This window comes from Pongo pygmaeus, chromosome 11 (genome assembly GCF_028885625.2).
Source record: "Pongo pygmaeus isolate AG05252 chromosome 11, NHGRI_mPonPyg2-v2.0_pri, whole genome shotgun sequence".
NCBI classification, from domain to species: Eukaryota; Metazoa; Chordata; class Mammalia; order Primates; family Hominidae; genus Pongo; species Pongo pygmaeus.
Window position 1 is genome coordinate 118,888,276 of NC_072384.2, and position 16,139 is coordinate 118,904,414.

At 50.4% G+C, this 16,139-nt stretch overlaps 1 protein-coding gene across 1 annotated transcript in view; it reads left to right on the forward strand.

Moving 5' to 3' along the window:
• The first annotated feature begins 8,338 nt into the window (after positions 1–8,338).
• VIL1 (villin 1) overlaps positions 8,339–16,139 on the forward strand; it is a 29,553-nt gene continuing 21,752 nt past the window's right edge. The window contains exons 1-4 of the mRNA XM_054478541.2: positions 8,339–8,384; positions 12,714–12,799; positions 13,217–13,291; positions 14,554–14,750. Coding sequence (XP_054334516.1) covers positions 12,725–12,799; positions 13,217–13,291; positions 14,554–14,750 — 347 coding nt within the window. The 5' untranslated portion in view covers positions 8,339–8,384; positions 12,714–12,724. The remainder of the gene's footprint in view (positions 8,385–12,713; positions 12,800–13,216; positions 13,292–14,553; positions 14,751–16,139) is intronic.

Below are 16,139 nucleotides of genomic sequence, written 5' to 3' on the forward strand. Positions count from 1 at the left end.
TCGAACCCGGGAGGCGGAAGTTGCAGTGACCCGACATTGCGCCACTGCACTCCAGCCTGAGTGACAGACTGAGACCCTGTCTCAAAAAAAAAAAGAAATCATAAGTTCCATTTCCATTTCTTTCCTTTACATATTCATTGCATGCCTACTATGCACCAGGTTCCTGGGTGTAGCAGGGAGTAAAACACTGGGGGAGGGAAGGATAATAGACATAAAAAGTAAGCCAGGTGCAGTGGCTCATGCCTGTAATCCCAGCACTTTGGGAGGCCCAGGTGGGCAGATTGCTTGAGCCCAGGAGTTCCATTCCAGCCTGGGCAACATGGCAAAACCCCATCTCTACAAAAAGTACAAAAAATTAGCCAGAGGTAGTGGTGAGAGCCTGTGGTCCCAGCTACTCTGGAGGCTGAGGTGGGAGGATTCCTTGAACCCACAAGGTCGAGGCTGTAGTGAGCCCTGATTGCACCACTCTACTCCAGCTTGGGCAACAGAGTGAGACCTTCTCTGAAAAATAAAAATAAAAAGTAATTAATACTTCCTTGTAAGATGAAGGAAAAGTTATTTAAAAATGAGTATTATAAAAGAAGTAGAAAGTGGTAAGTAAAAAATCAAAAACTTGTCCTGACAAATTGTCACACCAAGATGACTTCTTTTTTGTTTTTCTTTTCTCTTTTCTTTTCTTTCTTTTTCTTTTCTTTTTTTTTTTTTTTTTTTTTGAGACAGGGTCTCGTTCTTTTGCCCAGTCTGGAGTGCAGTGGTGCAGTCTCGGCTTATTGCAACTTCCACCTCCCGGGTTCAAACAGTTTTCCTGGCCTCAGCCTCCCGAATAGCTGCGACTACAGGCACCTGCCACCACCCGGGCTAATTTTTATATTTTTAGTAGAGACAGGGTTTCACTGTGTTGGCCAGGCTAGTCTTGAACTCCTGGCCTCAAGTGATCCACCTGCCTTGGCATCCCAAAGTGCTGGGATTACAGGCATAAGCCACCGTGCCTAGCCTTGTGTTTTTTTGTTTTTGTTTTTGTTTTTGAGATGGAGTCTTGCTCTGTTGCCCAGGCTGGAGTGCAGTAGTACAATCTCGGCTCGCTGCAACTTCCGTCTCCCAGGTTCAACTGATTCTCGTGCCTCAGCCTCCTGAGTAGCTGGGACTACAGGTGCGCCCCACCATGCCTGGCTAATTTTTGTATTTTTAGTAGAGATGGGGTTTCACCATGTTGGCCAGGCTGTTCTTGAACTCCTGACTTCAAGTGATCTGCCCACCTCGGCCTCTCAAAGTTCTGGGATTACAGGTGTGAACCACCGCACTCGGCCCCAAGATGACTTCTAATTGTAAAGGGGGAGCTGTGCCTTTCCAATACAGAAGGGTATCTGTGGACATGGGTAGTTCAGCAATCTAAAACAACAACAAACATAAGGGTATCTGCCTGACACTGCTGTAACCAAGGGATCCACCTTTGCAACATGCACGCAGGGATGACTTGACATTATATATTCCTTCTGATGCCATGCAAAGTCATTACGTTTGACCATGCTACTGAAAGAATGGTTCAACTGGGAAAATCACCTGGGAAGGGAAAATCACCTGGGAACTTGCTAGTAATGCAGAATCTAAACTCCCCTCCCCACCAATTCTATTGAACCAGAATATGTACTTTACAAAGATTTCCAGGTGATTCTTAACAACATTACAGTTTGAGAAGCACTGTTCTATGAAGTAGTCTTGAAAAAAAGAGTTTAGGCCAGGCGCTGTGGCTCATGCCTGTAATCCCAGCACTTTGGGAGGCCGAGGAGGGCGGAGCACCTGAAGTCGGGAGTTTCTGACCAGCCTGGCCGACATGGTGAAACTCTGTCTCTACTAAAAATACCAAAAATTAGCTGGGTGTGGTGGCAGGTGCCTGTAATCCCAGCTACTCGAGAGGCTGAGGCAGGAGAATCGCTTGAGCCCAGGAGGCAGAGATTGCAATGAGCTGAGATAGTGCTACCACACTCCAACCTGGGTGACTGAGCGAGACTCTGTCTCAAAAAGAAAAATAGAGGTTAACCAGGACCTACTAGATGCACTTTCGATTTGTGGGAAGTGCAGAAGGAAATTTAACAAATTAGATAATACCATAAGGAAAGGCTCAGTTCCACAGTGTGAACATTCTACAAGGCAACTGTCTTTGACTCAGGTAAGTCAATGTCACGGGGGGAAAATGTGAAAGAACTCTTCGAGATTAAAAAATACTGAAGACAAAATGTTCAGCATATACTACATTTAAAAAATACTGTAGACAAAAGGCTGGGCGTGGTGGCTCATGCCTGTAATCCCAGCACTTTGGGAGGCCAAGGCAGGTGGATCACCTGAGGTCAGGAGTTCGAGACCAGCCTGGCCAACATGGTGAAACCCTGTCTCTACTGAAAATACAAAAATTAACCAGGCATGGTGGCGGCTGCCTGTAATCCCAGCTATTCGAGAGGCTGAGGCAGAAGAATCGCTTGAACCCAGGAGGCAGAGTTTGCAGTGAGCCAAGATTGCGCCACTGCATTCCAGCCTGGGTAACAGAGCAAGACTCTGTCTCAAAAAATAATAATAAAAATAAATAAATAGGCCAAGTGCGGTGGCTCACGCCTGTAATCCCAGCACTTTGGGAGGCCGAGGTGGGCAGATCATGAGGTCAAGAGATCAAGACCATCCTGGCCAACATGGTGAAACTCCATCTCCACTAAAAATACAAAAACGAGCTGGGCGTGATGGCGTGCACCTGTAGTCCCAGCTACTGGGGAGGCTGAGGCAGGAGAATTGCTTGAACCTGGGAGGCAGAGGTTGTAGTGAGCTGAGATCGCACCACTGCATTCCAGCCTGGCAACAGAGCGAGACTCCATCTCAAAAAAAAAATAAATAAATAAATTAAATTAAAAAAAATAAAAATACTGTAGACAAAAGAAAAACACTGAAGAGATATAACAATAAAAGGAAATGCTTGGGCCGGGCGTGGTGGCTCACACCTGTAATCCCAGCACTTTGGGAGGCCCAGGTGGGTGGATCACTTGAGGTGAGGCATTCTAGACTAGCCTGGCCAACATGATGAAACCCTGTCTCTACTAAAAATACAAAAACTAGCTGGGCATGGTGGTGCATGCCTGTAATCTCAGCTGTTGCGGAGGCTGAGGCACGAGAATCGCTTGAACCTGGGAGGCGGAGGTTGCAGTGAGCCGAGATCACGCCACTGCACTCCAGCCTGTGAGATACAGTCTTAACAAATAAATAAATAAATAATATGATAAATGTTAATGCTTGAGTCCATGTACTATTATTTTCACTTTTCTATACGTTTGACATTTATCATAACAAAGACATTGGAAACAATTTTTAAGAACATGTTCACCAAAAGATTCTCCCAGCTAAATTAAAAGGCAAGCAAGAAACTAGAGACAAGTATCACATAAATGGTAGGCAAATTACCAGCCTTAAGACGTTAACTATATAAACAATCCCAAAAAATTAATTAAAAACTCACAAGGGGAGACATAGCCAATAAATATATTTTAAAATGGTCTCTCTCACTGATAATCAAAAAAACATAAATCAACACAATGACTGTTTTCTTTTTTGTCAATCAAACTGATAGAGAGCTTCATCGATACTGTACCAGAGCACTGGGGAGAGGTGGAGACTCAGCCACTCATGTATTGCAGGCGGGACTATCCATTCATGCAGCTTTTTTGGAAGGCAGTTTTCCTATTCACGTCTTTGACTCAACAATCTCACTTTTTTTTTTTTTTTTTTTTGAGCCAGAGTCTTGCTCTGTTGCCCAGGCTGGAGTGCAGTGGCACAATCTCGGCTCACTGCAACCTCCGCCTCCCGGGTTCATGCCATTCTCCTGCCTCAGCCTCCTGAGTAGCTGGGACTACAGGCACCCACCACCATGCCCGGCTAATTTTTTTTTTTTTTTTTTTTTGTATTTTTAGTAGAGATGGGGTTTCACCATGTTAGCCAGGATGGTTTTGAAACGATCTCCTGACCTCGTGATGTGCCCACCTCGGCCTCCCAAAGTGCTGGGATTACAGGCGTGAGCCACCACGCCCGGCCTTACTTTTTCGAATCTATCCCAAAGAGATAGTGGATGTAATCTAATGGCGAATATTTAGCAATGAGAATATTTGCCACAACATTCTTTGTAGTATCAAATAATTGGATATAATTTGGAAGTCCAATAATGAGGTACTGGTTACATAACCTGTGCTGTCTAATGAATTACTATAAAACAACTGAAAATGAAGTTGCTGGGTGCAGTGGCTCACACCTGTAATCCCAGCACTTTGGAATGCCAAAGCAGGTGGATTGCTTGGGCCCAGGAGTTTGAGAGCAGCCTGGGCAACATAGTGGAAACTCTGTCTCTACCAAACGACAACAACAAAAATTAGCCAGATGTGGTGACGTGTGCCTGTGGTCCCAGCTACTTCTGAGGTGGGAGGATCATTGAGTCCAGGGAGGTCAAGCCTGCAGTGAGCCATAATCACACCAGTGTGCACTCCAGGCTGGGCGCCACAGCAAGACCCTGTCTCAAAAAAAAAAAAAAAAAAAAGAAAAGAAATTGCAAAATAAGATATATCATATGACAGTTAAAAATATATGCACATAGGCCAGGCATGGTAGCTCACACCTATAATCCCAGCACTTTGGGAAGCTGAGTCAGGCAGATCACCTGAGGTCAGGGGTGCGAGACCAGCCTGGCCAACATGGTGAAACCTGTCTCTACCAAAGATACAAAAATTAGTCGGGCATCATGGCGAGCACCTGTAATCCCAGCTGCTTGGGAGGCTGAGGCAGGAGAATCACTTGAACTCAGGAGGCAGAAGTTGCAGTGAGCCGAGAGATCACGCCACTGCACTCCAGCCTGGGTGACAGAGCAAGACTCTGTCTCAGAAAAAAAAGAAATAAAGGGCCGGGCGCGGTGGCTCATGCCTGTAATCCCAGCATTTTGGGAGGCCAAGGCAGGCGGATCACTTGAGATCAGGAGTTAGAGACCAGCCTGGCTAACATAGTGAAACCTCATCTCTACTAAAAATATAAAAATTAACCGGTGTGGTGTGGGCACTTGTAATCCCAGATACTTGGGCAGCTGAGGCAAGATAATCACTTGAACCCAGGAGGCAGAGGTTGCAGTGAGCCATGATTGTGCCACTGCACTCCAGCCTGGGTGATAGGGTGCAACTCCATCTCAATAAAAAAAAAAAATACATATATATATATATATATGAACATGCAGACAGACAGGTAGATACCTGTACTGGACAATGACTTGAAAGAAATATTCCAAAACAATTCAGTGACAGTGATTTATCTGGAGAATATCTCTATAATGAAAATATAGGTGAGTTTTTACCTTCCTTTTTCTTGTCCTTGTAATCGAGTGTATCTCTGTCTCTCTCTCTCTCTCTCTCTCTCTATATATATATATACTCTTTCTTATTCACAAGAAAGTGTTATTTTTTTTCTTAACCTGTGACATAGGAGGCAGGATTATATATTTTTATTTTTATATTTATATATGTGTATATTTTTTGAGACAGAGCCTCACTTCGTCACCCAGGCTGGAGGGCAGTGGCGCAATTTCAGTTCACTGCAACCTCTGCCTCCCGGATTCAAGCGATTATTGTGCCTCAGCCTCCCTAGTAGCGGGGATTACAGGTGTGCACCACCAAACCCAGCAATTTTTTTTTTTAAAAAAGAAACAAAATAGCACCTCCAGTGTTTACTCCTCTTTCCAGACAACACATGAGCGTGTGCACACACATATAGTGCACACATGCCCACGTGTGCGCAAACACACAGCAGTCTCCCTTTATCCACCAATTCAGGTCCCTCATAGTCAATCATGTTCTGAAAATACTACACGGAAAATTCCAGAAATAAACCATTTATAAGTTTTAAATTGCACAGTATTCTCAGTAGCATGATGGGATCTCCCACTGCCCCACTCCATCCCACCTGAAACGTGAGTCATCCCTTTGTCCAGTACCTCCACGCGCTGCACGCTCCCTGACAGGCATTTAGCAGCAGTCTGGGCTATCAGATGCACTGTCGTGGCATTGCAGGGCTTGTGTTCAAAGTAACCCTTATTGGGCCGGGCGCAGTGGCTCACGCCTGTAATCCCAGCACTTTGGGAGGCCTAGGCGGGCAGATCACTTGAGGTTAGGAGTTTGAGACCAGCCTGGCCAACATGGTGAAACCGTGTCTCTGATAAAAATACAAGAAAAATTAGCTGGGTGTGGTGGTATGCACCTGTAGTCCAGCTACTCGGGAGGCTGAGATGGGAGAATTGCTTGAACCCAGGAGGTAGAGGTTGCTGTGAGCCGAGATCGTGCCTTTGCACTCCAGCCCGGTGACAGAGCGAGACTTCATCTCCAAAAAACAAAAATAAAGACAACCCCCGCCCAAAGTAACCCTTATTTTACTAAATAATGCAAGAGTAGTGATGCTGGCAATTTGGAAGTGCCAAAAAGAAGCCATAAAATGTTTCCTTTAAATGAAAAGGCAATAGTTCTCAATAAGGAAAGAAAAAAAATCATCATATGCTGAGGTTGCTAAGATCTATGATAAGAATGCATCTTCTGTTCATGAAATTGTGAAGAAGGAAACAGAAATTTGTGTTAGTTTTGCTGGTGTACCTCAAACTGCAAAAGTGCGGCCACAGTGCAGGATAAGTGCTTAGTGAAAATGGAAGGGGCTTCAATTTGTGGGTGGAAGACACAGAAACATGCTCCAGCTGATGGCAGCCAGGTTCGGTACGATCCGGGGTTTTAAGGCATCCACTGCGGGTCCTGGAATGTATTCCCCGTTGGATAAGGGGGGACTACTGTACATTTGGTCTCCAGAACTCTTGGGAGGCTGTGATGAGAAGGAGGTACTGCCCTCACCCAGTCCACTTCACGTCACCCTCCTAAGGACCACGCTTCACAGGTGATAGGAGAATTTCTGCAGTTTGGGAGGCAGCTGCCCAAGGTGCTGAGTTTGCTTGTGAAGCTGGTTTCTCAGCGAGATCCACGCCGGATATGGCTGCACAACTTTCCTGCCTGAGTGAGATGGATCCCCTAGGGTCAGGGGTCAGACATGGAAACCTTGGCGTCTGGGAGAGGGTAGCAGAACAGAGTTCAAAGGCACTGGTTTATGGCCTCTCATAAAAACTCCAGGTGGGCCGGGTGCAGTGGCTCACGCCTGTAATCCCAGCACTTTGGGAGGCCGAGGTGGGTGGATCATGAGGTCAAGAGTTCAAGACCAGCCTGGCCAACATGGTGAAACCCCCTCTCTACTAAAAATACAAAAATTAGCTGGGCATGGTGGTGTGCGGCTGTAATCCCAGCTACTTGGGAGGCTGAGGAAGGAGAATCGCTTGAACCTGGGAGGCGGAGGATGCAGTGAGACGAGATCACGCCACTGCACTCTAGCCTGGGCGACAGAGAGAGACTCCATCTCAGCAAAAAAAAAAAACACTCTAGGTGGAGCCAGTGCCCCTGGGGATGGAGAGGAGGAGCAGTTGTGCTCACTGGGGCCCTTGCTAAGTGAGGGTCATGCTGAGAAGAGACCTCTAGGAGACCTCTAAGAGACCTCCCATCTGTGCTGGAGGGGCCCTGAGTATAAGCCCCTGCATCCCTGGGTTTGGGGCTTCTGGAACCCCAGGGTCCTGCCTCTCCTTCCCCGTGAACCATTCACCCCAGGGAAGGTGGGAGGACAGCTCAGCCTCCTTCTCTTTGTTGGTAGGAGGAAAGGTTCAGGCGCCGCTGACCCTACCTGGACAGTGCTGTCTGCCTGTGGTGAGGGCCTGGGCCCTGGGCAGAAAAGCATCCCATCCCTTGCTCACTCAGAAGCCAAGGGAGGGGCTGGGCGCGGGGGCTCACACCTATAATCCCAGCACTTTGGGAGGTTGAGGCGGGTGGATCATTTGAGGTCAGGAGTTCAAGGCCAGCCTGGCCAATATGGTGAAACCCTGTCTCTGCTAAATATACAAAAATTAGCCAGGTGTGGTGGCACATGTCTGTAGTCCCAGTTACTTGGGAAGCTGAGGCAGGAGAATCACTTGAACTTGGGAGGCAGAGGTTGCAGTGAGTTGAGTTCGTACCACTGCACTCCAGCCTGAATGACAGAGTGAGGCTCAAAAAAAAAAAAAAAAAAAACCCAAGGGTGGGGCACATCAGCTCTGGTTGTCAGGCTGTTGAGGGCTCTGGGCTCCCAGGGACCTGGCAGCACCTGCCTCCCCACCCCCTCACCTCTCTGGGGCCCTATCTTCCCTTATATGGTGAAGGCAGTTCCTGGGGGGGCGGGGGGGGGACAAAGGTCGCTCTTCTGCAGCCAGCTTGCCACAATTCCCTGAGGTCTCCCAGGTGGCAGCTGCCTCCCCAAGACAGGTAAGGCAACCTGGTGGGAACACATGGAGACCTTAGGTGGTGCGAGGGGACGGGGTCCTCTGCTTTTCTCGGGCAACTTGGGGCCTCCTGGAGCACCTTGGTATGGGCTCGAAGGGGAGGCTTGGCACTCTGGATATCGTGAGAAGTGCTGGGAGCCCAGCGTGTCTGCCCTGGGCCTCCAGGGAGAGACTTTTGCAGGCTCTGCCCCAGACAATGGCTCTCTCAGTCTCCTACCTGTGGCTAGCCCCATCCCACTTTGAGTGTCACCATCCCAATTGCCCTGGAACTTCTAGAGTTAAAACTAGGACAGTGCTGGGCAGACCGGGACTAGTTGGTCTCCCTGACCTCACTCCCTGAGCCCCCTCCCCACCAGCTCATCTCTTTGCCCATTTCTTCTTCATCTGAAGTGTTGTTTTCTTTGTGTCACCATTCCTCTGACACTCCTGGGACCTCCAGGTCCTGCCTCCTGGCTCCTAGCATATGAGCAACAGCCACCAGGAATTGAATGGGCACACCCAGAGGCAAGGGCAGAGGAAAGGGGCTGGAGGTGGCAGGGCCTTAGGTCCTGGGCCATGCCGGGCTACCCTGGCATGCACCTTTGCCCCATCTCCCCTCTACACGGAGCTGCCCCATTGGCCTCCCCAGCCACTGTGGGCCCATTCAGCAGAACAAGGGATGGGAGCTAGGTGCAGACCAGGCTCTGAGGACACACTGGCTACTGTCTTCTCGAGACATCATCTGCTGGGGCCTCCTGCAGGCCACTGAGGGGCAGAGCCTTTGGGCTGGAGGGTCTTGGCAGGTGTCCATTCCCTCTGCTATCACGACCCTGGGAAGCAGGAGGATGTCCTTTGTCTGAGGGGTGGGACTTCACCCCCACTGCCCCACCACATTCCTGTCCAGCTCAGAGCTGCACGACTGGGAACTAGGAGCCGTGGCAGCACCCCACGTACAACAGAGCCGCAACTCGAGTACAACAGGGCTCAGATAAGAAACGCATGGTGGGCCAGGCGCAGAGGCTCATGCCTGGAATCCCAGCACTTTGGGAGGCCAAGGGGCGGGGTGCATCACTTGAGGTCAGGAGTTCAAGACCAGCCTGACCAACATAGTGAAACCTGTTTCTACTAAAAATACATAATTAGCTGGGTTTGCTGGCACACGCCTATAGTCCCAGCTACTTGGGAGGCTGAGGCACGGCACGAGAATCACTTGAATCCAGGAGGCAGAGACTACAGTGAGCCAGGATCGCACCATTGCATTCCAGCCTGGGTGACAGAGTGAGACTCTGTCTCAAAAAAAAAAAAAAAAAAAGAAAGAAAGAAAGAAAGAAAAAAGAAGAAAAGAAAGGCAAGATGGACCTGCAGACAGTGGGAGCCTCCCTAAACCCCTCCAGTGCCCTGGGAGAGTCCTCCTTCCATCCCACAGTTCAGCCTTTCAGCATCATGAGTATTTGTTGAGCACCTACTATGTGCTAGGAGCTGGGGGCTGCAAAGACAAACATATCTAGGTCTTGGAGCTCAGGGACCTCAAACTTACAAACAGGTTATTTCATCAGCATGTGGTCAGGGGGCCAAGAGAGGGGACAGTCCAGGATGCCGGGGGGCCCCTTGTTCAGCCTGAGGATTCTAGGAAGGTCTCCTGGAAGAAATGAGATCTAAATTGAGTCTAGAAGAGCATGTTAGTGTCAGAAAGGTGGGGAGAGCGTTCCATGTGGGAGCAGTGCAAGCAGGCGTGGGGTGAGAGGCAGCATGGAGGTGGGGCCACCGGCAGTGTGGCATTTCTAGAGGGCAGAGTGCCAGCAGAGAGGGGCTAGGGGGCTGTGCGTAGTGGGGAGACTCAAGGGAGTTTAGGTGGACGGAAAGGCAGGAGCGGAAGGAGTCTAGAATGCTGCACAGATGGCTGGCTTTGGGGTCTTGGGGTGACCGTGCCCTTCCCTGGTCTGGGGACACAGAAGAGAAAGTACCAGGAGTGGAGGAAGCCATGGAATTAAAGCTGAAGGAGGAGAAAACTCAAATCCAAACCAGAGTCCATGGTGGCAGGGCTGGGGGAAGTGAGGGGCCCTGGTCTTCCTGGCAGTTCAGGGAAGACAGGAGAAGTGAGGAGGAGGCCCTACCAAGGGGTGGAGGAGAGGCATCTGCTCTGACCAACATAGGTAGAGGGCAGGAGCAGCTGGAGGGTATACACCAGGTAGGGGGTCACATCTCAGAGCTTCCACTCCTGAGTCCCCTTGCCCACCTTTGGCCTGTGGGGGCTGGCCCCAATCCTGATTTCTCTCTGGGGAGGGGGAGCGCTGGCTTTTTCAAGTTTCTGCTCCCCTGAATCCCCTCTCTGATAAGCAAGAAGTGCCTCCTCATGTCCACCCTCTATTCCTCTTGCTGCCAGTTACCCCTGGAATCAGCATGTCCCTGGGTGAGACTTTAGAGATCATCGATTTAGTTAACCCCCTAAGTTGACCCCCTCAGCTCATAGATGAAGAAGGGAAGTCCACGTTCATACAGCTAGTGAGTGTCAAAGAAAAAGAGGGACGGGGCCGGGCGCAGTGGCTCATGCCTGTAATTCCAGCAATTTAGGAGGCTGAGGTGGGTGGATCACCTGAGGTCAGGAGTTCGAGACCAGCCTGGCCAACATGGGGAAACCCTGTCTGTATTAAAAATACAAAAATTAGCTGGGCTTGGTGGCTCGCGCCTGTAATCCCAGCTACTCAGGAGGCTGAGGCAGGAGAATCACTTGAACCCGGGAGGCGAAGGTTGCAGTGAGTCGAGATTGTGCCATTGTACTTCAGCCTGGGCAATAAGAGTGAAACTCTGTCTCAAATAAATAAATAAATAAATAAACAAACAAACAAACAAATAAATAAAAGGAGGGGACAGAGACAAAGGTGATGATAGAAATAGAAAACGGTCTCCTCCTTTATACCCAACTTGGTTTTGCTGGACCAGGAATCCTGGGAGCCCTGGGGACTTGGTAGGTTGAAAAATACCTGATGGAGGAGACCATGGTTGCCTGATGGAGAAGGCCATAGCCAACAGGCCATCAGACAGGACCCAAGCCCAAGGGGCTCCTACAGATACACAGCAAGCTGCTGCTGATCAGCCGGAGGAGGCAATGATCAGAGACTGGGCAGGGCCTTACCTCAAACTCTAGAACGCCAGGGAAGCAGCAGCCACCCCTCAGGGCTCAGAAAAGGGAGTTTCTAAGTACTAAAAGGCCAAGTCACTAAGAGGTGACTCAAAGTCAAGGTGCAAGGAGAGATTAGATAGTGAGATTTCAGGCTGTCAGTGAGTGGAGGCCTGACCTGTCGGCCACATGCCCTTTCATTCATTATTCATCAGTTCAAGGAGCATTCATGGAGGGCAGCTCTCTGCCAGGCTGGGTGATAGGCTCCATGGAGATCGGGGTGGCCTCTGGCCTGGTGAGGAGGAGCCTCAAAACTGGGGAGGAGAATAACTGGGCACTAGTGGCTGTCTGCCCTAGTTCATATCAGAATCACTGGGGAGTTTTAAAAGCACCCATGCTCCACCTCCCAAAAGGCAGAAAATAAAGCACCCCTGCCCAAGCCCCACCCTGGCCTAATTAAATCAGAATCACCAGAGCCTGGAGCATCAGCACGTTCAGAAGCTCCCCAGCTGAGGCTGATGAGCAGCTGGAGCGAACACAGCTACAGGTCCAAGCAAAAAGGGCTGGCCGGACACAGTGGCTCGTGCCTGTAATCCCAGCACTTTGGGAGGCTGTGACAGATGGATCACCTGAGGTCAGGAGTTTGAGACCAGCCTGGCCGACATGGGGAAACCCCGTCTCTACTAAAAATACAAAATTAGCCAGGCGTGGTAGCTCGCGCCTGTAATCCCAGCTATGCGGGAGGTTGAGGTAGGAGAATCACTTGAACCTGGGAGGCAGAGGTTGCAGTGAGCTGAGATCACGACACTGCACTCCAGCCTGTGCGACAGAGCGGGACTCCATCTCAAAAAGAAGAAGAAAAAATAATAAGGAGAAAGGGCTGACATGAGGAGAAAAGCTAGGGGAGGGGGTTCCTTCCAGTTTAGCAGGCAGAGAGTGGTTCACAGTGGGAGGGTTCACTCTGTTCATTCATTCATCCATCTCTCACTCCTTCCCTCCCCCTCTCTTCCTTTATCGAGCAAAGTCACTGTGCTAGACACTGTGGATTCGGTACTGAACAAGCGGAAATGGTGCCTGAGTGGGCAGTAACCCTCTATGCTCCCCCAGGCCCCTGAGCCTGTGACCTCCTGGAACTGTTGGGAGTTCTCTCGGGGCAGGCTGGAAGGGCAGCATCCGAACTCAGGGTGCCCATGCTCCCAACGCCTTCTCCCCCAGGCTCACTCACCATGACCAAGCTGAGCGCCCAAGTCAAAGGCTCTCTCAACATCACCACCCCAGGGCTGCAGATATGGAGGATCGAGGTGAGGCCCTGTCTGGGCATGGGGGCCACGCAGGCCTGGGGTGGAGGGAGGCATAGCAGAGGCCTGGGATTTTTCTTCGTTTCCTCTGCTCCTGCCCTGCAGCCCCTGAGAGCTCAGCCCCTCACTTCCCGCATCATCCACACGCTGGCTGGTCTCCCTTTCCCTTTCTCCATTTCTTCTCCTTCTGTCTCTCAACCTTCCTCTCCACTTCTTCTTCCTCACTCATCCCTTCCTTTCCCTCCATTATTTTCCTTCTCCTGCCCCTCACACAGCTTTCTTCTCCTCTCTTCCCTTTCTCTCCTTTCATTCCTGGGCCCGGCTCTCTTTCTCCGATGCCTCCTCCCCCTGGGCCCTCCTCCCAGGCCTAGGGGTCCTGGTGGTCCAGGGCAGCCCCTCTGACCCCCTTTCTCTCCTTAGGCCATGCAGATGGTGCCTGTTCCTTCCAGCACCTTTGGAAGCTTCTTCGATGGTGACTGCTACATCATCCTGGCTGTGAGTCAGGGGCAGGGGAGGGGGCTGAGCAGAGAGCAAAACCCACTGTGGTGTCAGGGAGGAAACAGGCTGGGGGCCATGGGGCGAGCTGGCCTGGCTTCACCCCAAGACACAATTTACTGGGTATGCCCAAGTGCCCAACCCTGTGGTGGCTTTACGGAGGTCAGAGGCTCTTGCTGCCCTTGATCCACTGAGCTCCCAGCTGAGGCCAACTTCTGTGGATTCACAGTCTTGGGGAAACTTCTGAGTTGTTGCCGTATCACCCTAACTTGAGTCCACATTTCCAAAATCCGTAGTTATCTTCTTTTTTTAAAATTTTTTCCAGATGGAGTCTCGCTCTGTTGCCCAGGCTGGAGTGCAGTGGAGTGACCTCGGCTCACTGCAACCTCCATTTCCCGGGTTCAAGCGATTCTCCTGCCTCAGCCTCTTGAGTAGCTTGGACTACAGGCACGTGCCACCACAATCAGCTAATTTTTTTGTATTTTTTAGTAGAAACGGGGTTTCACCATGTTGATCAGGCTGTTCTCGAACTCTTGACCTCAGGTGATCCACTCGCCTCAGCGTCCCAAAGTGTTGGGATTACAGGCGTAAGCCACCATGCCCAGCCTCGCGGTCATCTTCATATCACTTTGATTTTCACCACACCCAGGTACCACCTGTACTATTAAGACTTTTGTATTTTTTTCTTTATATTGACTCATTTTAAAATTTTATTTTATTTTATGTATTTATTATTATTATTTTTTGAGACAGAGTCTTGCTCTGTCACCCAGGCTGGAGTGCAGTGGCACAATCTTGGCTCACTGCAACCTCTGCCTCCTGGATTCAAGCGATTCTCGTGGCTCCACCTCCCGAGTAGCTGGGATTACAGGCATCCGCCACCACACCCGGCTAATTTTTGTATTTTTAGTAAAGACAAGGTTTTGCCATGTTGGCCAGGCTGGTCTTGAACTCCTGACCTCAGGTGATCCACTCGCCTCGACCTCCCAAAGTGCTGGGATTACAGATGTGAGCCACTGTGCCTGGCACAAGCAAGTTATTTCTGAGATGAGGGAAGGGAGGCCTAGAGAGGAGGAGCCGTGTCTCAGAGAGTCAGTGGTAGAGCTGGGCCATGACTCAGGGCTTCTAACTGCCAGCCTAGTGCACTTGCCCTGTGCCACACTCCCCCATAGTCCTGGACAGCACGTGTGTGGGAAGTCACACAGAGCGGGAGGGGCTTTGGGAGCCCAGGGTCTCGGGTACACTGGACACCTTTTCCCTAGATCCACAAGACAGCCAGCAACCTGTCCTATGACATCCACTACTGGATTGGCCAGGACTCATCCCTGGATGAGCAGGGGGCAGCTGCCATCTATACCACACAGATGGATGACTTCCTGAAGGGCCGGGCTGTGCAGCACCGCGAGGTCCAGGGCAACGAGAGCGAGGCCTTCCGAGGCTACTTCAAGCAAGGCCTTGTGTAGGGAGGGTGGGCTGCAGGGCGGGGGAATGAGGATGAGTTGTAGGGATAGAGATGTTGGGGCTGAACTGAAGAGGCAGGGACACCCAGACCTGTTCAGGGCTGGGAAGAACACTCAGAGCAGCGGGAGGTGACCTGGGGCGGGGAAGGGACCCTGAAGCTGTGGGGGGAGGCATGAGGGGGACCCTCATGAGTTTTTGGTGATTGTCCTTCACCTTTCCACTCCCTAACTCTTATTTCTGCCACTGCTCTGTCCTTGGTCTGGAGGCTGTTCTGAAATTCTGTAACTCTCGTGAATCTCTGTAAATCAGCTCCTACTTGAATGTCCTGGAGAGCTCAGTGCCTAATCAAGCCCTCCAGCTCTAGCCAATAGGCAAATGGCTGCTCCCCCATCTCTAATGCAGGCCTATCACACTAAAAACCAAGACTGACAGCTTTTCTTTTTCTTCCTTTTTTGTTTTTTTGAGATGGAGTCTTGCTTTGTTGCCCAGGCTGGAGTACAGTGGCACAATCTTGCCTCACCACAACCTCTGCCTCCTGGGCTCAAGCGATTCTCATGCCTCAGCTTCCCCAGTAGCTGGAATTATAGGCACACACCACCAGGCCTGGCTAATTTTTGTATTTTTAGTAGAGATAGGGTTTCACCATGGGCAGGCTGATCTCGAACTCCTGACCTCAAGTGATCCATCTGCCTCAGTCTCCCAAAGTGCTGGGATTATAGGCGTGAGCCAATTCGCCTGGCCCCACCTCATCCTCTTGAGTAACTGAGACCACAGGCCCGAGCCACCATATCCAGCTAATTTTTTTTTTTTTCTTTTTTTTTTTTGAGACGGAGTCTCGCTCTGCCGCCCAGGCTGGAGTGCAGTGGCGCGATCTCGGCTCACCGCAAGCTCTGCCTCCCGGGTTCATGCCATTCTCCTGCCTCAGCCTCCCCAGGAGCTGGGACTACAGGTGCCCGCCACCATGCCCAGCTAATTTTTTTGTATTTTTAGTAGAGACAGGGTTTCACCATGTTAGCCAGGATGGTCTCGATCTCCTGACCTCATGATCCACCCGCTTCGGCCTCCCAAAGTGCTGGGATTACAGGGGTGAGCCACCACCCCTGGCCGGCGCTAATTTTTTAATATAGATATTTTGTAGAGACGAAGGTCTTGCTCTGTTGCCCAGGCTGGTCTCAAACTCCTGGGGTCAAGTGATTCTCCCACCTCAGCCTCCGAAAGTCCTGGGATTACAGGCATGAGCTACCACTCCCAGCCCAGACTGCTGGCTTTTCTGTACAAGTTGAAGTTCTAGCTTAGCTTTCCCCAGGAAAACACACACTCTGGAGCTGAGTTGTTACTGACCTGTAGGACAGGCCGGGGGCTCTCTAATTGGCCACAGTTCCCACTC